The 22,397-nt window shown below is 46.2% G+C and overlaps 1 protein-coding gene across 1 annotated transcript in view; it reads left to right on the top strand.

Annotated features, from left to right (window-relative positions):
• Positions 1-22,397, top strand: part of VILL (villin like) — a 53,468-nt gene that overhangs the window by 3,494 nt on the left and 27,577 nt on the right. Inside the window, 2 exon segments of the mRNA XM_083406863.1 lie at positions 16,252-16,331; positions 20,516-20,590. Coding sequence (XP_083262989.1) covers positions 16,254-16,331; positions 20,516-20,590 — 153 coding nt within the window. The 5' untranslated portion in view covers positions 16,252-16,253.

Below are 22,397 nucleotides of genomic sequence, written 5' to 3'. Positions count from 1 at the left end.
AAAAATCTAGCAGCCCTACAAAGACACCTTGTTGTTGTTGTTGTTGTTGTTTAGTCATTTAGTCGTGTCCAACTCTTCGTGACCCCATGGACCAGAGCACGCCAGGCACTCCTGTCTTCCACTGCCTCCTGCAGTTTGGTCAAACTCATGCTGGTAGCTTCGAGAACACTGTCCAACCATCTCATCCTCTGCCGTCCCCTTCTCCTTGTGCCCTCCATCTTTCCCAGCATCAGGGTCTTTTCCAGGAGTCTTCTCTTCTCATGAGGTGGCCAAAGTACTGGAGCCTCAGCTTCAGGATCTGTCCTTCCAGTGAGCTCTCAGGGCTGATTGCCTTCAGAATGGAGAGGTTTGATCTTCTTGCGGTCCATGGGACTCTCAAAGGACACCTTACTGGGCAGCAAAGAAGTCATTTGTATTTTATTCTCTCTCTCTCTCTCTCTCTCTCTCCTATACACACACACACATGCATCCATCTCTGTCTTATTCCACCTTTCTCAACAGTTTGCAAACATATTTATTGCTTATTCATTTTTATAGAATCATAGAATTGTTGCAAGGGACTCCACAGGTCATCTAGTCCAACCCTCTGCAATGCATTGGTGGTCCTCCAACCTCTGCTTTGAAACCTCCAAGGAAGGAGAGTCCACAACCTTCTGAGGGAGACGGTTCCACTATAGAACAGCTCTTACTATCAGGAAGAGTTCTTTCCGATATTTAATCGGAAACTCCTTTCTTGTAGCTTGAACCCATTGTTTTGAGTCCTACCCTCCAGAGCAGGATAAAACATGCTTGCTCCATCGTCCATGTGAAAGCCCTTTAGATATCTGAAGGTGGTTGTCATATATCCTCTCAGTCTCTTCTTTTCCTGGCCAAACATACCCAACTCCCTCAACTGTTCCTCATCAGGCTTGGTGAGAGCCAGTGTGGTGTAGTGGTTAAGAGCGGTTGTCTTGTAATCTGGGGAACTGGGTTCGCGTCTCCGCTCCTCCACATGTAGCTGCTGGTTGACCTTGGGCCAGTCACACTTCTTTGAAGAAGTCTCTCAGCCCCACTCACCTCACAGAGTGTTTGTTGTGGGGGAGGAAGGGAAAGGAGATTGTTAGCCGCTTTGAGACTCCTGAAGGGGAGTGAAAGGCGGGATATCAAATCCAAACTCTTCTTGGTTTCCAGACCATTGATCATCTCTGCACATGTTCCATTTTGTCAACATCCTTTTGATCCATCCATTTTTTTGGTGTCTTTCAGTCAAATTGGTTCACAAGGTGGTGGTAAAAGGAGTATATGTAGCAATTAATAATAATAAACACAATAATAAACACAAATAAACTCTCTGCAGCTCTTTCTTATCTGGCCAATGGATAAGGGCACACTGCTTATCTTCTGGGGAGCCAGGGGGTGTGACCTTCAGCCTCTTGAAAGACAGCAGAAGCCAACAGCATACTTCCCTCTGGTTCCACAGTTCCAGGGCAATTTGCAATGGTAGCTTAGCGCTCTTTATGGTCAGGAGCGGCGGAAGCAAGCTCACCGCAGCTGCTCCTTCTCTGGCCAAGCTAGTGTCCCGCTTGCTGAGCTAGTCTTCCTAGGAGGTAGAAGGTGCAATCGGGCCATTGGATGGGGCCACGGTGTTTGGCTCTCCACCCCCAAGGCAAAATGAAAGACAGCAAATCAAACACACACACACCCCTAAAATGAATAAAAGTGTGAAACAGGCTGAAATGGAACAGAACGGTAGAACAAAAAGAAGGAGCTGGAAATCAAAGGGCCAAGGTGCGGAAGGGCATTTGTGACAAGGCAGAATGACAGTAGGCCTGCAGTGGCTACCCTAACTCCCACTGGGTTGCATCGTTGTGGTTGTGGGTTCAAATTCCACCCTCCCTCAAACCAGGGAGTGAGGAACCTGTGGACCTATAAAATAAAAAAGAAGGGATATAATTAAGGGTGTCTTCAGAAGTGTCCAATATTGTGATGCAGCAGCCAAAGCTATCATTTCTGCCCCCTTTTCAGATCACAGAATTGTAGATGTTCCACTGCAGTACCTTTTGTGCTACACTGATGTTGTTTTCCATCTTCAAAAGCTGAGGTGGGGTGAGGAGGCCAGGCACCTGCCTCACCTTAACATCGATACCAGGAAAGGTCCTAGAATAGATAACTGAACTGCGAACTCATAGAAAAGAATGTTGCGATGACTAAGAGCCAGCAAGGGTTTCTCAAAAGCAAGTCATGCAAGACAAAGCTTATTTCTTATTTTGAGAGCGTTACAAGCCCGGTGGATCCGAGGAATGCTGTGGATGTAGTATGTCTTGATTTCAGTAAGGCTTTTGACGAAGTCATCTTCTTGCAGAGAAACTGATATAATGTGGGCTAGACTATGTTCCTGTTAGGTGACTGACCAAACCCAAAGATGCTCATTAATGGCTCCTTGTCATCCTGGGAAAAGTGGCAAGTGGGGTGCCACATGTTCTGTCCTGGGGCCAGTGTTGTTCAACATCTTTATAAATGAATTTGATGAAGGAATAGAGGAACTGCTTATCACATTAGCAGATGATGCTAAACCGGGAGAGGTAGATAACACTGCAGAAGATAGAAAACAGCATTCAGTATGCCCTTAATCGATTGGAGAACTGGACGCAAACTAGTAAAATGAATTTCAGTTGGGACAGGTGTAAGGTTCAACAATTTGGCAGGAATAATCAGATGCACAAATATAGGGTGGTCATAGCACTGCTTTGTTCTACCTTGGTCAGGCCACACCTGGAATACTGTGTCCAATTCTAGGCACCAAAATTTAAGAAGAACGTTGACAAGCTGGAACGTGTGCAGAGAAGGGCAACCAAGATGATCAAGGGTCTGGAAACCAAGCCTGATGAGGAACGGTTGAGGGAATTGGCCTGGAAAAGAGGAGAGTGAGAGGAAATATGACAACAATCTTCACATATCTAAAGGGTTGTGACATGGATGATGGAGCAAGCATGTTTTATCCTGCTCTGGAGGGTAGGACCCAAACCAATGGTTTCAAGCTACAAGAAAGGAGATTCCAGCTAAATATCAAGAATAACTTTCTGACAGTAAGAGCTGTTCAATAGTGGAACGGTCTCCCTCAGGAGGTTGTGGACTCTCCTTCCTTGAAGGTTTTGAAGCAGAGTTTGGATAGCCACCTGTCATGGATACTTCAGCTGAGTCCTGCCTTTTCTGACACTACGCTGTACAGATGCATCCTGGGCAAATTGAATTTCATTGCTAGGTGCTCAAGACCTGACATAGCTGTAAGCACTAACCTGCTTAGCAGACATGCTAACAATCCTACTGTTCAGGACTGGAAAGCTCTGAAGCGCATTCATTTTTGCCCCTGGCCTGCCTTCCACTGGCGTGTGGCCTGTGGAAAGTTGCCCAGTAGCGAATGTAGACCTCGGGGATAAGAAAGGTTCCCCACTCCTGTTTACAAAAATAAATCTTAAAATGAACAGCTTCCAGGAGCGCAAGCCTGCCTGGATTCCTGAGGTGGCATCATGGTTTCCTTTGGAACTGGAGGTTGCTGGGAAGGCTGTCGAATGCAGTTCATCAAGAAATGATTTGCAGGCTCTAGCTCTTGTTTATTCACAGGCCCAGAACAGAACTGAAGGGTTCAGCCAGCCTGCTTATATAGAGCTCCACTACAACGCAACAGTAACAATTTTCTGTAACTATCCAATCACTGAACGTCACTTTCAATTCCTTATTTGCATATGTGGACCTGAGTGAAAACTACAGTATCCCCCTGCTGGCCCAGGGTGAGAACTTCAGTACATAACAAGGGCAGTTGCCCTCAGGTCCTACATGTGGGCTTCACTTTGGCCACTGTTCTGGGCTATACTGGGCCTCCTTTGGCCTCATCCAGCTTCCAAACTCTTGCTTCTCCACTTTCCTAAGCTGGATAGGGGCAAGAGGAGCTGCTTTGTTTACATGTCATTTCCCTGTTGCGTGTTTTCTGGAGGGCTCCGCTGTCCTGTTCTGTTTCCTCTTTCGATGCCAGAGGATGAGTGCTCATCCCCACAGATTCTGGCGCTCCTCAGTTGGCAAGGCCATGTACAATTCATCCAAATGGCTGCTCTACTGTGGATCAGGAGACTGGGGCCGTAAACGTGTAGAAGAATGGATGGGGATGGGGGTTTGAGCCCCCCTCCCACAAAAGTTTGAGAAATGAGCATCTGAAGATAGGCTCCAGTGGATTGCGCAGACAAGATCAATAGTGGGTCCGTCGGTCAAGAAGGCAGTTTCTGCGCAGGCTGTGTAGAAGGCAGTGAGGGGCAGATGGGGATCGACCTGGGAAGGCAGCCCATCTAGGCAGTGGCGTAGCGTGGGGGTGCAGGGGGGGCGGCCGCACCGGGCGCAACATCTGGGGGTAAGGGTTAGGGGGCGCAAATCCACAGGTTAGGGGGCGCAAATCCACAGGTTAGGGGGCGCAAATTACCTGCCTTGCCCCGGGTGCTGACAACCCACGCTACACCACTGCATCTAGGAGAAGGAAAACTCTGGTCCTAAACCTTGCAGGACATCTTCTGGAGAAGAAAAGGCCCAGGAGTAAAAAAGAAAAACTTTGTCAAATCTGGAGTGGAGTCCCTAAGGCAGTTGGACGGTGCCTTGCATGCCTCCTTCCAGCAACTCCTGCAGCCAAACTAGTGCCAAAAGTCTTGCTCTGCTTTCCTTTTAGGAAGCTGAGAGGGGGTGGTCTTGTTGTCTGGGCAGCTCAGGACCTCCATACACACTGCCCAGGCTTGCACTCCAAGGAGGTCACTAACACAGCAGTTTGACTTCACCGCCAGAGGTGCACTCCATTGTCTCTTGAGACAGACAGGTGCCAGCAACAGAGGATTTCTACTTGGAAACTCAGCTCTTAAAAGCCCCAGTTAGTGAACCAGGTCTGAAGCCGATTGAAATTTGTGACATTCTCACTTTCATTGATGCATAGGCAGCAGCCAGGCAGGGCTGGCCAGGGGTTGTTTCATGGTGTTTTGGGCTTCCCTTTGTTTATGTCTAAATTCACCGCCCACAGGCACAGCTGAACCAAGGACAGGCAAGTGACCTTCTAAGACACTGTGCTCGTCTTTTGGGGCTTATTCGACAGTTCTTTCTACTTGCTTTCTACATACTAAGGCATTGGGCGCTAACCTTATTGGACCAAAGGACACATTATGAATTTTGAGAGAGTGCTGTGGGCTCCACTCACAAAATGGCTGCCATGGGGGGCATGACATAACACAAAATGGCTGCCATGAGGGCGTGCGGTAACACAAGATTGCTGCTTCTCCTCACTCCACCTCTCCCTGGACAACCTCATGTCTTCCTGAGGGTGCCAGTGAAGACCTTTGTGGGTGCCACGGTGCCCACGGGCACTGGGTTGGTGACTCCTGAAGCATGTGTTGTTGAATTGAGCAGGACTTGGCTCCAGAGTATTTTTGCAGGAGGGATTCATCTGCATACCCCAAATGCAGCTTTAAAGGTAAAGATAAAGGGACCCCTGACCATCAGGTCCAGTCGTGACCGACTCTGGGGTTGCAGCGCTCATCTCACTTTATTGGCCGAGGGAGCCGGCGTACAGCCTCCAGGTCATGTGGCCAGCATGACTAAGCCACTTCTGGCGAACCAGAGCAGCGCATGGAAACGCCGTTTACCTTCCTGCTGGAGTGGTACCTATTTATCTACTTGCTCTTTCGAACTGCTAGGTTAGCAGGAGCAGGGACCGAGCAACGGGAGCTCACCCCGTCGCGGGGATTCAAACCGCTGACCTTCTGATCGGCAAGTCCTAGGCTCTGTGGTTTAATCCACAGCGCCACCCGCGTCCCTGTAAATGCGGCTTTGCACACAATTAAATTGCTCTGTTGTCCTGCTGCAACAAATCCACATGGGGAGGAGGGAAAAAAATTGGCTTTTGTGGTGCGAGCGGTGGGGGAACTGAAATGAAAAAGTGTGGGAAGAACAAATGATTAACGGGACAATGCACACACACCCCTAAGCAAAATCAGGACAAATGCTCATTCTCATATATACTCTCCCCATAAACGAATTAGAACAAATAAAGACCAAATACAATCTAACCTCCTCATAAGCTTTGTGCAAGTAAATCAGGAAGAATTCTCGATAAACAGGTTGCCTGCAGGAGTCCCGTGTTGAGGATCCGGTTCTGAAAAAAACCAGAACGTGCATTTAAGGTTAACTGAGGGAGCAGTGTAAGGTCATGGGGTCAAAGGCTGGTTTTTGTAGTGGGATCTGCTGGTAGCCTGGCTGGTTAAAGAATGATGGGATGCCTACAGGAAAAGGTCCAAAGTTCAGTGGATGAGCATGTGGGTTATGCAATGCCCATCTTCAGTCACCAACATATCTGGCTAATCCAGGGGTGGACAACTTGGTGCTCTCAAGATGTTATTGGACTACAACTCTCATCAACTCCAGGAACCTGGCAAATGACCAGGACAGCTGGAGTTGCAGTCCAACAACATCTGATGGGGAACCGAGTTTTCCATCCCGGACTTTAACAATCCCAGGTTGTTTAATAATAATAATAATAATAATAATAATAATAATAATAATAATAATTTATTATTTGTACCCCGCCCATCTGGCTGGGTTTCCCCAGCCACTCTGGGCGGCTTCCATAGAAACAAAAAATACAGTAAAATATCACAGATTAAAAACTTCCCTGAACAGGGCTGCCTTAAGATGTCTTCTAAATGTCAGGTAGTTATTTATCGCTTTGACATCTGCTGGGAGGGCGTTCCACAGGGCGGGCGCCACTACCGAGAAGGCCCTCTGCCTGGTTCCCTATAGCTTTGCTTCTCACAATGAGGGAACCGCCAGAAGGCCCTCGGAGCTGGACCTCAGTGTCCAGGCAGAACGATGGGGGTGGAGACGCTCCTTCAGGTATACTGGGCCGAGGCCGTTTAGGGCTTTAAAGGTCAACACCAGCACTTTGAATTGTGCTCGGAAACGTACTGGGAGCCAATGTAGGTCTTTCAAGACCGGTGTTATGTGGTCTCGGCGGCCGCCCCCAGTCACCAGTCTAGCTGCCGCATTCTGGATTAGTTGTAGTTTCCGAGTCACCTTCAAAGGTAGCCACACGTAGAGCGCATTGCAGTAGTCCAAGCGGGAGATAACCAGAGCATGCACCACGAAATGGCCTGTCGTAAATTTGTAACAAGTGAGCAACAGATAAATACGGAGATGGATATGAACATATCCAGAAGGGAGCTCAGCTTGTAGTGATTATTTCCTTTGACTGCTCAAACCGATACTGATGATTATATATCTGCCTGTAGTCTCTTTGATGTTGTATGAAATAAGGTCCTCTGTCTGTGAGTGGGGAATCTAATTAGAAGCCGGCTGGTGTCATTTTAACCCACGAAACCAGGAAGTGGGAGTTCAAAAAAAAGTGCCAATTTTGGTTGTTGTGTAGTAATTGTCCATTTCTTAACGTGCCCGTTCCAAACCAAGCCATCAAAGACCACAACTCCCTAGTGTTACAGAGACTTGAAAAGAGAGTTATTCTCTCTCTCTCTCTTCAGTTTTAGGAACATTCAGAAGAATTCCTTCCTCACCACCACCCAAAATATATTTTGACTTAGACAATGTCCTAGTCTGGGTTGGACGGGATGCAAATTATTGTTGCTTTGTGACTTCTCTTTATGCCCATTTTCTGGTCCCATTTTCCAAAATAATCCTTACTTTTGTTTTGACCCGGGCATTCAGAAACTCTCTTGCCCCAAGCGACAAAGTATTCTAGCTGCTTAGAAACGCATAATTTCTGATATATAGCAGAGGGAGGTTAAATAGTAGCTGGAAAGCCTGCTTTGTATGGAACGACAAGAATTGTATTTCCAGGACCTCCACTAATCTGGGCTCTGGGTACGACATTATTGACCTCAATAAAATATTGGTACCAGATTTTGCACACAGAAAAAAACTAACTTTTAAAAAGTATAGTTAAGGGTGACAGGTTTCCATCAGTGTGGACTTCCACATGCTCAGAATCTGTGGAATAATCTAGGTAACAAGCAGAGAGTCCTGAAGTATTTTGTAGACAGAAGTAATTAGATCACCATATCTTGGCTTAATGACCCGAAATATGAGCAAGCCTTTAGGTTGTGTATGAGGCCTCTTCCCTTTTCCTTTCTTGCAAGCCACAATTCAGCAAAGCTATCCATTTTATCTGAACTTGGAAACAAACCAGGATCCTAAACCAACTTCAAACCCTGGTTAAGGATATGGGCTTGTTTTGAAGTTGCTGACCATGGTTTCTCAGTTAAGATGAAACAGGAAACTGTGGTTGGTTAGAGGCTTCATTATTGCATTCAGGTATTCCACTTAGGGGGGAACAAAGGGGCTGTGGGCAAAGGACTCATTCATATCTTGGCTTATAAAGCTTAAATAAGATCATCGGAACCGGGTCAGAGCTTTACCACACCACCATCAATATTGGAGCTGTATAATTTACTTTATTTGATGCAGTAGCTGGATGCTTGAAACCAGTATTGTAAACCAGGGTTGAGAAACCTGTGGCCCTCCAGATGTTGCTGGACTCTACTTCCCATCAGCCCCAGTCAGCATGGTCAGTGGCCAGGGATGATGGGAGTTGTAGTCCAACAACATCTGAAGAACCACAGGTTCCTCCATCCTACTGTAAACCATTGGAACATAGGAAGCCACCTCAGACTGAGTCAAACAATTGGTCCATCCAGTGCAGTGTCGTCTACACTGACTAGCAGTGGCTGTCCATGGTCTCAGGCAGAGGGCATTCCTACCTGGAGATGCTGGGACTTGAACCTACATTCAAGGCAAATGCTCTTCCACTGAGCTATAGCCCTTCAGGGATCATAGAATCATAGAATCATAGAGTTGGAAGAGACCACAAGGGCCATCGAGTCCAACCCCCTGCCAAGCAGGAAACACCATCAGAGCACTCCTGACATATGGTTGTCAAGCCTCTGCTTAAAGACTCCAAAGAAGGAGACTCCACCACACTCCTTGGCAGCAAATTCCACTGCCGAACAGCTCTTACTGTCAGGAAGTTCTTCCTAATGTTTAGGTGGAATCTTCTTTCTTGTAGTTTGGATCCATTGCTCCGTGTCCGCTTCTCTGGAGCAGCAGAAAACAACCTTTCTCCCTCCTCTATGTGACATCCTTTTATATATTTGAAAAGGATCAAGGGAAGACTAGGCCACAGCCTAATGTGTGAGCTTTATTATATTGGAGACTGTTCAGAATCGGCTTCCCCTTCTCCTCTGGTTCTGAAGTGGTATGGCCTCCAGGGAGGACTGTACCACACAATATCTCTGAATGCCTTTCTCCTCAATGGAAAGCCATTCCTTAAGCAAACAACTCTCTCAGCTCTGGGTTTTGTGTGGGGTTACGGACTCAGACCAGTTTCCTCTCGCCTCTGTTTACTTGTGTCTTGAAATCGCAGGCGTGACTTTCATGTGAGGCAACTCTCTTCCCCGTATCCCTGGGCACAAAGAGCCAGCTTAGGAGAGGAGGGTGGGGAAGGGTGGGGCTTAAGCCGAGGAAATTCTCAGGGATTTTAGTTGACAGAAACCTGACAATAAAACTGTGAAGTCGGCTGCGCCTCGCAACACAGTTAACGTCCCGTGAATGGCTGGGCAGCCGGAAAGAAAGATGGCAAGGCGTGTTGGCACCTTGAGTCCAGCAATCCAAGCAGAGCCAGCCACACCTCAGGGTCAAACTAGATGTGAGATTCAAAAATGTTCTATGGCCCCATCTGCACATTTCTAGCAGTATCACCTGGGGGCCAATTTTAATCCTCAAGGGCAAGTTTTAATAGGGCAGACTGTTTTACTGGAATACGGAGGAGAGGGGGAAATAATTAAAAGAGGTATTCCCTGCGGAGTACGGCAGGAAGGCTGTGTCTGCATGTTGTCTAAGGCCACATACACAGCATACATTTAATGCTCAGCAACAGGGCTTCCCAAACTTGGGTCTCCAGCTGTTGCTGGACTACAGCTCCCATCATCCATAGAGAGCAGGACCAGTGGTCAGGGATGGTGGGAATTGTAGTCCAACAACAGCAGACTTCTCAAGTTTGGGGAAACCGGCTCTATGATGCCGCTTTAAACAAGCATGGCTTCCCCCCAAAGAATTATGGGAGTTATGGTTGGTTCAGAGTTGCCGGGAGAGCCCCTAATCCCCTCACAGAACTACCAGTTTTAACAGGCAATCCCTTTTCCCAGGGAACTCAGGAAATTGTTGCTTTGTGAGGGCAATAGGGGTCTCGTGACAACTCCCAGAGTTTGTAACTACCTACAACTCCCAGAACACTTTATGGTTTAAAGCAGCATCATAGTGCTTTCGGTGTATGGTATGAGTGTGGCTGTTTAAAGTGGTGTGACACTGCTTAAAATGCTCTGCCTAAGTCTCTGAAGGACAGCACAAGAAGTTGAGGGATCCAGCTTGGTTGCACAAAGAAGGGGAAACAGTTTGACCACTCTCTCCCCCTGGGAATCAGAATCGCACACGCATTTAAGCTGACGTTTGCCCTATGTTGTTGCGTGTTTTTGTGTGTGACCGCGTCTAATCTTGCCCCTTTCTTAAATTAATTTCTTAGTCTGTGTCCTTCTTTTCTGCAAATCTACCAAAGGACAAAATAAAAATAAAATCAGGGTTAGGGGATTTTCTCAGGACGGTGGAGGGCGGGTGTGCTGTGTCTCATTGCTGAAGCGGTGGTGGCATTCGCCCCTCTTCTTCTGCTCAAAAATGGAGGGGATCAAGGGGGGGGGTCAGTTGAGGTGGGGGGTGGTGAGAAATGTCCCTGTTTTCATCTGAGGAATGGTATGGAGTGTATGATCTGAATGCAGAAGAGCCTGACTTCAACCCCTTGCAGCTACAAGGGCCAGATCACAGGAGATAAGAAGAAATCCTGACTGAAATCCTGCAGAGCACCTCCCAGTCAGCACAGACCAGGCTTCCTCAACCTCGGCCCTCCAGATGTTTTGAGACTACATTTCCCATCATCCCTGACCACTGGTCCTGCTAGCTAGGGATCATGGGAGTTGTAGGCCAAAAACATCTGGAGGGCCGAGGCTGAGGAAGCCTGGCGTAGATCAAGTGCAGCCAATATGGCACCCTCTGGATGTTGTCAGACTACAACTCCCATCATCCCTGGCCATTGGCCATGTTGGCTGGGGCCATTGGCGCCATCTCTGTGGGGGGGGCTGGGTGCCAAGGGACCCAAAAACCTTTGACTGTGGGTGCCCGGCTGGGCGACCCAGTGCGTCTTGCATGTGATGTCAGACGCCAAGGCCCAATGGGGCCCGTCACACCATGTGACATCATGCATAATAATATATAATAATAATAATTTATTATTTATACCCCGCCCATCTGGCTGAGTTTCCCAAGCCACTCTGGTCGGCTCCCAATCGAGTGTTAAAAACAATACAGCATTAAATATTAAAAACTTCCCTAAACAGGGCTGCCTTCAGATGTCTTTTAAAAATAGGATAGGCTTATTTCCTTCACGTCTGAAGGGAGGGTGTTCCACAGGGTGGGCGCCACTACCGAGAAGGCCCTCTGTCTGGTTCCCTGTAACCTCACTTCTCGCAATGAGGGAACCGCCAGAAGGCCCTCAGAGCTGGACCTCAGTGTCTGGGCTGAACGATGGGAGTGGAGACACTCCTTCAGGTATACAGGACCAAGGCCGTTTAGGGCTTTAAAGGTCAGCACCAACACTTTGAATTGTGCTCGGAAACGTACTGGGAGTCAATGCAGATCTCTTAGGACTGGTGTTATGTTGTCTGGGCGGCCACTACCAGTCACCAGTCTAGCTGCCGCATTCTGGATTAATTGCACTTTCCAGGTCACCTTCAAAGGTAGCCCCACATAGAGCGCTTGGCAGTAGTCCAAGCGAGAGGTAACTAGAGCATGCACCACTCTGGAGAGACAGTCTGCGGGCAGATAGGATAGAGCTGGCAGACAGCTGCCCGGGACACAGAATTGACCTGCGCCTCCTTGGACAGCTGCGCACCTGGTCCTTCAGGGGCACAGTTACCCCATTCAGGACCAGGGAATCCCCCACACCCACAGCTTTGGGCCATGTCGCACTATGTGACATCACAGGTGCAATGTGCATGATGTCACACACACACACACACACACACACACACACACACCAGGAATCCCAAATGTGGGGCGGAACCCGGCATGCCTGGCTGGGGCTGGTGGAAGCTGGAGGCATTTTGAAGGCGTTGTGTTTACTGCCCCCTAGGTGCAGACAATACAGAGATGGATGGTCCACAAATTTGAACTCGGGGCAAGGCAGGTTCCTGTGGGTGGATGCAATGCTTTTTTCTTGGGGGAACGCGGAGGGGTAAACATACCCCTAAACATGGAGTTGGATTTGTGGTGGTGCAGAGGGGTTATTTTGTACTTGTTGGTGCAGCATTTTGACTGACAATTGGGAAACACTTGCCTGCAAGTACTCCAATTGGAGAACAGCCTTTCCCAAAGGCGTCATGGGCTTCGAAGACACTCGAACTCAGGGCGCAAGGGAGAAACATGCTAAGAGGAAGACACGCTTGGCAAATCCACACCGTGATCAACTCCCACCCAGGAACCAATGTCCCCACTGTGGAAGGACGTGTGGTTCCAGCATTGGCCTCCACAATCACTTATGGACTCATTGTTAAAACCGTGTTTATGGAAGACAATCTTACTCAGCTACGAGGGATCGCCAAAGAAGAAGAAGACCCCCTAAACATTTTGTGAATCTAAGTTTGGCCTCATTGAGGGGCAGTATTTCAATACGAGTAGGAAAATGAGAGTAACCCTAAATACCGTATTTTTTGCTCTATAAGACTCACTTTTTCCCTCCTAAAAAGTAAGGAGAAATGTGTCTGCGTCTTATGGAGCGAATGCAGGCTGCGCAGCTATCCCAGAAGCCAGAACAGCAAGAGGGATTGCTGCTTTCACTGTGCAGCGATCCCTCTTGCTGTTCTGGCTTCTGAGATTCAGAATATATTTTTTCTTGTTTTCCTCCTCCAAAAACTAGGTGCGCCTTGTGGTCTGGTGCATCTTATAGAGTGAAAAATACGGTATATTTTTTTTAGAAAAAAAAGCACTGGGTGGATGAAACCTCAAACCGCAACAGCTTGTCACTGATGAGTTGATTAGTTCCTCTGAAATGAGGATCAATGTCAATTCCATAGAAAAGGAGAAGCGCAGAAATTGTTTGCAGTGATTCAGAGACAGTGTGTCTTCCTCCTACCTATTTCCTGTTGCAGCTCATGCCAGAAAAACGGTTTGACCTTCTGCCTTTGCTGTTTGGAACATGGGAGCATTACCGGCTGTCATTTCAAACACCTTAACAAAAAACCAAGCAGGAAGGATACACTCAGATCAACGCGGAATTTAAATGTGCAAAGAATGCTGATGGGGAAATGAAATGCAACGGAGTTTCGTGTGTCTATCTGTTTGTTTGCTTGACAACAAGCAAATCTGAAACAGGTGACAGGATCAAGGGAACAGCATTAAAATAGAAGCTTTTAAGGGGAAGGCTATTAGGCTAGTCGCGGGTGGCGCTGTGGGTAAAAGCCTCAGCGCCTAGGGCTTGCCGATCGGAAGGTCGGCAGTTCGAATCCCCGTGGCGGGGTGCGCTCCCGTTGTTCGGTCCCAGCGCCTGCCAACCTAGCAGTTCGAAAGCACTCCCGGGTGCAAGTAGATAAATAGGGACCGCTTACTAGCGGGAAGTTAAACGGCGTTTCCGTGTGCGGCTCTGGCTCGCCAGAGCAGCGATGTCACGCTGGCCACGTGACCCGGAAGTGTCTCCGGACAGCTCTGGCCCCCGGCCTCTTAAGCGAGATGGGCGCACAACCCTAGAGTCTGTCAAGACTGGCCCGTACGGGCAGGGGTACCTTTACCTTTACCTTATTAGGCGAGTCCAACTTTTTATTCTGAAATGCTTCCGGTCTGCCGTGAGGAATTTCAGCTTGGAGACTTTTCTGGAACTATAAAAGTTTGGGATAAATGATTTGCAAGGCTACTCATCCTTTGCTGCGGATCCTTTTGCTTCAGGATGTTTTTCTGCATGCTGGCTTTGGGAAAGGCTGACAAAAATCTTGGAGAATCAGTGCGCTGGTGGCTATCAGCCATTCTATCTAGGTTTGGAGCTTCCATATGCAATGACAGAACAGTGGTACCTCAGGTTACATACGCTTCAGGTTACAGACTCCGCTAACCCAGAAATAGTGCTTCAGGTTAAGAACTTTGCTTCAGGATGAGAACAGAAATTGTGCTCCGCCGGCGCGGCGGCAGCAGGAGGCCTCATTAGCTAAAGTGGTGCTTCAGATTAAGAACAGTTTCAGGTTAAGTACAGACGTCCGGAATGAATTATGTACTTAACCTGAGGTACCACTATATACCTCTGGCAAAGGGATGGGGAGAAATTTACTTCAGCTTACTGTAAAAATGTGTGTATCGGGAAAATTGCATGTGAAGGGTGTGTGTTAGGAGAAATTTGCATTAAAATGCTAACGAATTTTCGAGAGGACTAAAAAATAAATCAGAAATGGATTCAAAAGTTTGGAGAAGGGAAGGTTGTAAAAATTACCTTCTAGGAAACCATTCTTGATGTATTGATTAGGGAGGCCAGGTGTTCAACTGGTCCTTCTTCCTGTGTGTTTAACAGTACAGTGGTACCTTGCTTTTAAAACAGCTTAGTTTATGAACAACTTGGATTAAGAACGCTGCAAACCCAGAAGTAGGTGTTCCGGTTTGTGAACTTTGCCTTGGAAGCTGAACATGTTCCGCTTCCTGTTGAGTGTGTTTGGTTTGTAAATTGAGTCCCCCGCTGCTAGTTAGAGGCTTCCTGTTGAGTCTGTCGGATGTTGAGTCCCTCGTACTCACACAAAAACAGAGGTGATATTTGGAGCTTTTGTTTTTGCTAAATAAAAATTGCATTTTTGTTTGTGTGGCTTTTTTGTTTATTTGACTGTGACCTGTTTTTGTGACTGTGTGGTACCCAGTTCAGCTACTGATTGATTGATTGTGTGACTGCGGAAATGGATAAAAGCCCCCCATCAAAACAATGACTATCAGTGCCCATAAGAATTTTATTTTATTTTTTATCAACTACATTACTGTCTTATTTATTTTATAGTACAATGCATTGATTATTGCTTTCTTTTTATGGATCAATGGTCTTGTTAGATAGTAAAATTCATGCTAAATTGCTGCTTTAGGGGTTGTTTTTAAAAGTCTGGAACAGATTGATCCATTTTGCATTACTTTCTATGGGAATGCACGCTTTGGTTTTGGAACGGACTTCCGGAATGGATTAAGTTTGGGAACCAAGGTACCACTGTAGTTTAATCTGCAGCAATTGGCAGCTGATCATTCCCCCTGCTGCCTGCTTGAAATGTTGGCAACAGAGCTCATGATACTGTTTGCCATTCCTGAATAAAAGATGCTAAAATAATAAATAATAAATATTTTTTAATATATACCCTGCCCTTCCCAGTTCAGAAAACCAGGCTCAGGGCATCCAACAACAAATTTAAAACATTTGATGCAACAAAAAACAGCATAAAATACAGTATAAAACGTGAATAACAATAAATTCAGAATTCAAAAATCAATTTAGAGGGGAAATCCATCCAATAAACATTAGATGATCACCAGGGCTAGCTGGCTAAGTTAGTCCTATTTGGGCCAGCGAGGAGACCAGGGGAGAATTAGCTGTGGGATCCCAGAGTGGGTAATCTTCATAAAAAGGGGAGGGGGAGGGAAGGAAGGGGAATAAAAGATCAGGCTAAGTTCAAATTGAAAGCCAGGCGGAATAGCTCTGTCTTACAGGCCCTGCAGAAGGAAGTTAAATCCTGCAGGGCCCTGGTCTCAGGGGACAGAGCATTCTACCAGGTTGGAGCCGCCACTGAGAAGGCCCTGGCCCTGGTGGAGGATAATCTGACTTCCTTAGGGCCCGGGACCTCTAAACTATGATTATTCATGGACCCCCACTAATGGAATAAATTGAACTGGATTTCCCCCCATCATTTATGCATTTATGCAATTATTTTATTGCATTTATATCTCACCTTTTTCCCCTCCAAGTTGCTCCAGGCGGCATCCACAGTTTCCCCCCTCCTCATTTACTCCCCACAAAAACCCTGTGAGGTAGGCTAGGCTGAGAAGCAGTGAGTGGCTGGCTTTCATTTCATCAAAATATGTACTTTTTAAAAAGAAAACCTTCACCTCCTCTTTTTTCTTTTTTTGCAGTAATGATGGCTGACGCTGAAGCAGACGTGGGACTCCCCCCTATTGAGAGGAAGCCAGGCCTCCAGATATGGACCATAGAGGTACAGTACAGCCAGCATCCTCCGTATACCACCTGTATTTTTTGCAGGGTGACACAGGGTGACACTCCTCAGGCTGTTAGTATTTTGCGGGAGAGACTCAGGCGCGTAGCAGAAATATCAGTTTGTGCAACTGAAGCGAATCCGAGTGTGGGCTTTTTGCGGTTAGGAAAGCGGCGGGAGAATGCCCTGAGAAGTGTGGAATGAACAAATGATTTATGGGAAGTTGTAGAAACACCTCACAGGCGAATCTGAAGACATCTGATGGCAGCCCTGCTTAGGGAAGCTTTTAATGTTTGACGGACTATTGTCAAAGGCCTGGAAACGATGCCTTATGAGGAACGGCTAAGGGAGCTGGGCATGTTTAGCCTGGAGAAGAGGAGGTTAAGGGATGATATGATAGCCATGTTCAAATATATAAAAGGATGTCATATAGAGGAGGGAGAAAGGTTGTTTTCTGCTGCTCCAGAGAAGCGGACACGGAGCAATGGATCCAAACTACAAGAAAGAAGATTCCACCTAAACATTAGGAAGAACTTCCTGACAGTAAGAGCTGTTTGACAGTGGAATTTGCTGCCAAGGAGTGTGGTGGAGTCTCCTTCTTTGGAGGTCTTTAAGCAGAGGCTTGACAACCATATGTCAGGAGTGCTCCTGCTTGGCAGGGGGTTGGACTCGATGGCCCTTGTGGTCTCTTCCAACTCTATGATTCTATGATTCCATGATTCTATGATTTTAATATTTTGTTGGAAGCCGCCCAGAGTGGCTGGGGAAACCCAGCCGGATGGGCCGGGTATAAGTATATTATTATTATTATTATTATTATTATTATTATTATTATTATTATTTTATTGAGACGAATGCTCATTGTCATATATACGGTACTCCCCACAGACAAATCAGAACAAAAGCTCAGTAAAGTCTAACTGCCACATAAGCTTTGGGCAAGCAAATCAGGATAAATGCTTGATGAAAAGGTCGTGTGGCAGAGCTCACCTTTTCATTTTAATTGGGTTGTTAAATTATACCTGAATTATCTGAACATACTGTCTTGCCAAAGGCAAGGTGGTTCTTTCAAAATGAGATTCAGAAGCAATATAAACTACCCAAGCGAGTGAGAAGATGAAAGGCTTTATTCTAAAACAGCAAGCAATATATACATACCAAGCACTTAAGCACTTACTTCAATCTGCCACTTGGAAGCCCTCAAGAAGCAAAGAAGCGGCTTCCCAGGTAGCCTCAGTTTGCACGGCCCAGCGGCCGACCAGTCTCTGCACAAGCTTCGAAGAAACTCTGCCCAAACCGTCCGATTTTATAGATAGCCACCCCCTGCCAATGCCTCGCTTTCTCAAAACAATGCCCAACATCAAAGAAGATACCCGGCATTATCCTCCACATCTGATTAAGGCAGCTGTGTGTGGAGTTTCACCTGCTGCCAGTGTTCTCAAGACATCTAAGACTGTTCTCACACCATCGAAAAAGTTCACAAGAGCAAGGGAGGTGGAAGGAGGAAAGGCAGGAAGGGCTCCTTGTCAGATCACGAAACTCCTCAATACATTTTGTCTTCCAGATGCATTTCTCATACACACATGTTGAATAACACAACCATTGTGATTGCACATGTAATCATACAAAACAGGACTGTTATTATGAGGATTGTACTGTTTGCCAATATGGTTTTTACTGAGTTTTCAACTATGTTTTATTGTTGATGTTTCGTAATGTGTTTTTAATTTTGTACACTGCCCTGAGACCTTTTGGTAAAGGGCAGTATATAAACTGTAACAACAACAACAACAGCAGCAACAGCAACAGCAAAAATAACAACACCTTTGCAACAGGGAAGTGAGAGCTGGACCATAAAGAAGGCTGATCTCCGAAGAATTGATGCTTTTGAATTATGGTGCTGGAGGAGACCCTTGAGAGTCCCATGGACTGCAAGAAGATCAAACCTCTCCATTCTGAAGGAAATCAGCCCTGAGTGCTCACTGCAAGGACAGATCCTGAAGCTGAGGCTCCAATACTTTGGCCACCTCATGAGAAGAGAAGACTGCCTGGAAAAGACCCCGATGTTGGGAAAGATAGAGGGCACAAGGAGAAGGGGACGACAGAGGACGAGATGGTTGGTCGGTGTTCTCGAAGCTACCAACATGAGTTTGACCAAACTGTGGGAGGCAGTGGAAGACAGGAGTGCCTGGCGTGCTCTGGTCCATGGGGTCACGAAGAGTCGGACACGACTAAACAACAAAAGTGACCTTTAGGCTAACCTGACTGGTGAACAATGTGTTGTTTTCGTCCTTCTACAGTTTGTTAATCTGAGGTGGGGAACCCGCAGGTCACCAGGTGTTATTGGAGGAGAAAGCTATTCATGGCCTCTAGCCATGATATAGGGTTACAAGCGATGTCAGCCGTGTTGTTTTGGGGCAATTTCTCTCTTTAAAAAAGCTCGCTTATTGAAATATGGCAACCCTATAGGATGGCTCTGCCTCTACAACTGGGGGGAGCAATGCTTCTGAATGCAAGCTTCTGGAAATTTCAAAAAGGTGGTGTCTGCCAATTGGTGAGCAAGAAGATGAGCATATTATTACAGCTCTTCCAAAAACGTTTTTCTTACACCTCCGGATAAGGAAACATTTAACATGGACTTCATGACAGCTTCACTCCCTAGCATTCCTGCTTGGCCACAGCCTAGGCATGTGCTGGCTAGTCAAAACCCTGAAATGCATATGAGCTCCATGTGAATTGGCTCTGGGTTCGAAAGCTGCCTCCTGGGAGTCTGTTCCCAAGCTGCCCAGAACAGCAACTTCATTCTTCCCAGATCATCTGACTTCGTTTCCTTGTGCCTTGGTGTAAAGGCTAGCAGCTCCCTAAAGAATTCTGCAAACATGGCCCGGAGGAACGTATGGCTGGAGATGGGCCTCAGTCCTCCATCTCTGAAATGGGTTTTTTTTAAAAAAATGTCCAGCCTCGCAAGTGAGTCTGCAAAAATTACTAGTCCTCAATCATTGGCCTAGGTTCGTCAGGTTTAGTACATTATTGCACTGAATTAACTCTCACCTATAGAAGCTCGCCTGGAGCAGGCTTAGAAGTTTGCTTTCATGACGGTGTGATAGCCAGCCACCCTTTGGAATGGAAAGGTTTTGGGCGAAGGTTCACCCTTTTGATTTCTGCCTGTCACCCAGCAGTTGAAAGCAGCTGAACTCTGCCAGAAATAAAGATAGGACTCATTGTTCTGATTCTGGAATCGTTTGCTATGGGATTTTCATTTGCTTTTTGTTTCATTACATTTCCATACTGCCCTTCGTCTCAGAATCACAGGGCGGTTTACAACGTAAAACGGCAAAAATGCAGAATGTAGTAACAAACGAAAAACAATACTCGCTGTGTTTAAAAGGCTGTGGTGATTAAATTTCTTGTTGACTTTAAGTTGTCTTTGGTTAACTTTGGCCCACTGTACCAAAGTCTTGCCAGATCAATCCAGAATGCTTTAAAAAAGGGAAGAATCTGGGCTTGCCATTTTACAGGCCCAAATGTGCAAGCACACCTGCCTACACCCTTTCGTGACCTAGGCTGAAGTCGGAGAAGTCAGTTCCTGCTTCTCTGCCGAACGAGTTTGTCCAGTTTTGCAATTTGTGCTAGAGGTGAAGCGGAAAACTTTTCACGATTAATTAAGCCGAGAAGGATGTGTGAGATCTTCCAAGTGTGTATGTTGAGCCTCCATTTGCGGAAACTTTGGCAAGGAGGGAGGGAGGGGGTTTTGCAGCAAGGTTTGCTTATCTATTTCACAAAAATTATACACCCCTTGATTGTAGGTGGGGGACTTCGAAGCAGGTTACAAGAAGATAAAACAAAAAAATCCATAAAATTTTACAGCTTTAAAGCATTCAAAAGTTAAACTACTAACACGGTTTAAAGAACTGTCCTTGCACATAAGCTTGAGATTGATGTATTCTAAAACACAATGAATCACTAAAAACAACGACAACTGCTACTGTTATTTAAACATGTTGGCTTCCTTGTGTTCACATTATTTTATATAAATTGTTTGTGGATTTATTAACGTTTTCTTAGCAATCTCCCCACCTTTTGGCTGTAGAACGGAATCTCCTACAGCGAAGGTTGTCACCCTATCTCTGCATATCTTCTTAACTGGATTTTTATGCTTCTGTTGTTTGTTGTTGTTATTTTAGAAAATGAAAATGGTGCCTCTTCCTGAGAAGGCCTACGGGAGCTTTTTTGAAGGGGACTGTTACATCATCTTAAACGTAAGTAGCTCTGCTAATGGTGCCATAGGGTGGGAATGAATCATACAATCACAGAACCGTAGAGTTGCAAGGGTCATCTAGTCCAACCCCCTGCAATGCAAGAATCCTGCCCACAACCACGTAGCCAATCTTCTTTAGGCACAAAGTAGCCACCTTGCAGGGTTTATGTGTTTGTGCGACAGGTGCAGTGCCAGATTTACGTATAAGCTAAACAAGCTATAGCTTAGGGCCCCACTCAATTGCCCCCCCCATCACTATTAATGTACTTCTTCTTAATTGTATTTCAGTTCAACAATTTCTTTAATAAATAAGGTACATATTTTGTTATGTGCAAATGGCTTTAGATACCTGCTGGGTCCATAAATTACCATAGAGCATATGTTCAGCACAAAAAACTGCAACAATTTGTTGTTGTTGACAAAGGACAGCTGGACATATAAAGGGCCCCATTACCTTCAGTAGCATAAAGGTAAAGGGACCGCTGACCATTAGGTCCAGTCGCAGACGACTCTGGGGCTGTGGCGCTCATCTCGCTTTATTGGCCAAGGGAGCCGGCGTACAGCTTCCGGGTCATGTGGCCAGCATGACTAAGCCGCTTCTGGCGAACCAGAGCAGCGCACGGAAATGCCGTTTACCTTCCCGCCGGAGCGGTACCTATTTATCTACTTGCACTTTGACATGCTTTCGAACTGCTAGGTTGGCAGGAGCAGGGACCGAGCAACAGGAGCTCACCCCGTTGCAGGGATTCGAACCGCTGACCTTCTGATGGGCAAGTCATAGGCTCTGTGGTTTAACGCACAGCGCCACCCGCGTCCCTATATAGAAGTGTACTTATGGTTAATTTTAATATGCTATTATTGAATATGTATGTTGTTGTATATGTATATTATTGAATATTGTATACCCAGTGTATTGGAGGGTTTCACTGTTTGTGTTTTGGTGGCTGATTTTAAAAAAATAATAATTAAAAAGATCCCCCTGGAAACCTTTGCCATGTTTGCATAGTTCCCCGGATCTCACCATAGTCAGAAAACAAGGCTCCACTCCTCTGTTTCTCTGTGTTCGCGGCCAAACTGTCCGTGTTCCCCTCCTCCCTCTTGCCCTCTGGACATGAATTTGCTCTCTTGCCATACCAATCGCTATGGTAACCTCGCTGAGGAGGTGTTTGGCAAATGTTTACTTTGTCGGAGAGCGAGAAGGTGCCAGAAAATGGGTTGCTGCGCATGTTGGGGCATGTATTGCGTTTCCGCCTCTCCCCCCCCCCCTTTCTTCCTGGCAGTGCTCTATCTCTCAAGACCGTCTTAAGAGTGCTGCCGAGGGGGTTTCGCCCATGGCGGGGGGGGTCACCTTTAATACACAGGCTGGGGAGGGGTTTCACTTGACAAATCACGTATGTATCATTGTAGCCGCATTCGCACCTTACGTTGAAAGCAGCATGATGGCATTTTATTTTATATTTTCAAAAAAAATATATTAATAAGTTTTCCACAATTATAACAAATATAACATAGAGAAAAGTAAAGGAAACATACAAAGAAAGCACAATACAATGTTGAACAAAAACAAAATGGGATCTTAAACGCCTATCCCTTAAAAACACCCAATTTCTCTTACATTGTTAATTGACTTCCTCAGATCCCTCCCTTCTGAATTTCATTATATCTGCATGTAACAGCTCTGCAATAATACTCTTAACTAAAATTAATTCCAGCAATTAACTATCTTATTCTCATTTCTTACTATTCTAAATCTCACTTACTTACAATCAAATCCTAATTTAATCCTAGGCCTATTTGGTACTTTCAAG

Source organism: Podarcis tiliguerta (assembly GCF_965153285.1).
Source record: "Podarcis tiliguerta genome assembly, chromosome: 12".
Lineage (NCBI taxonomy): Eukaryota > Metazoa > Chordata > Lepidosauria > Squamata > Lacertidae > Podarcis > Podarcis tiliguerta.
This window is presented reverse-complemented; position numbering and strand designations above follow the sequence as displayed.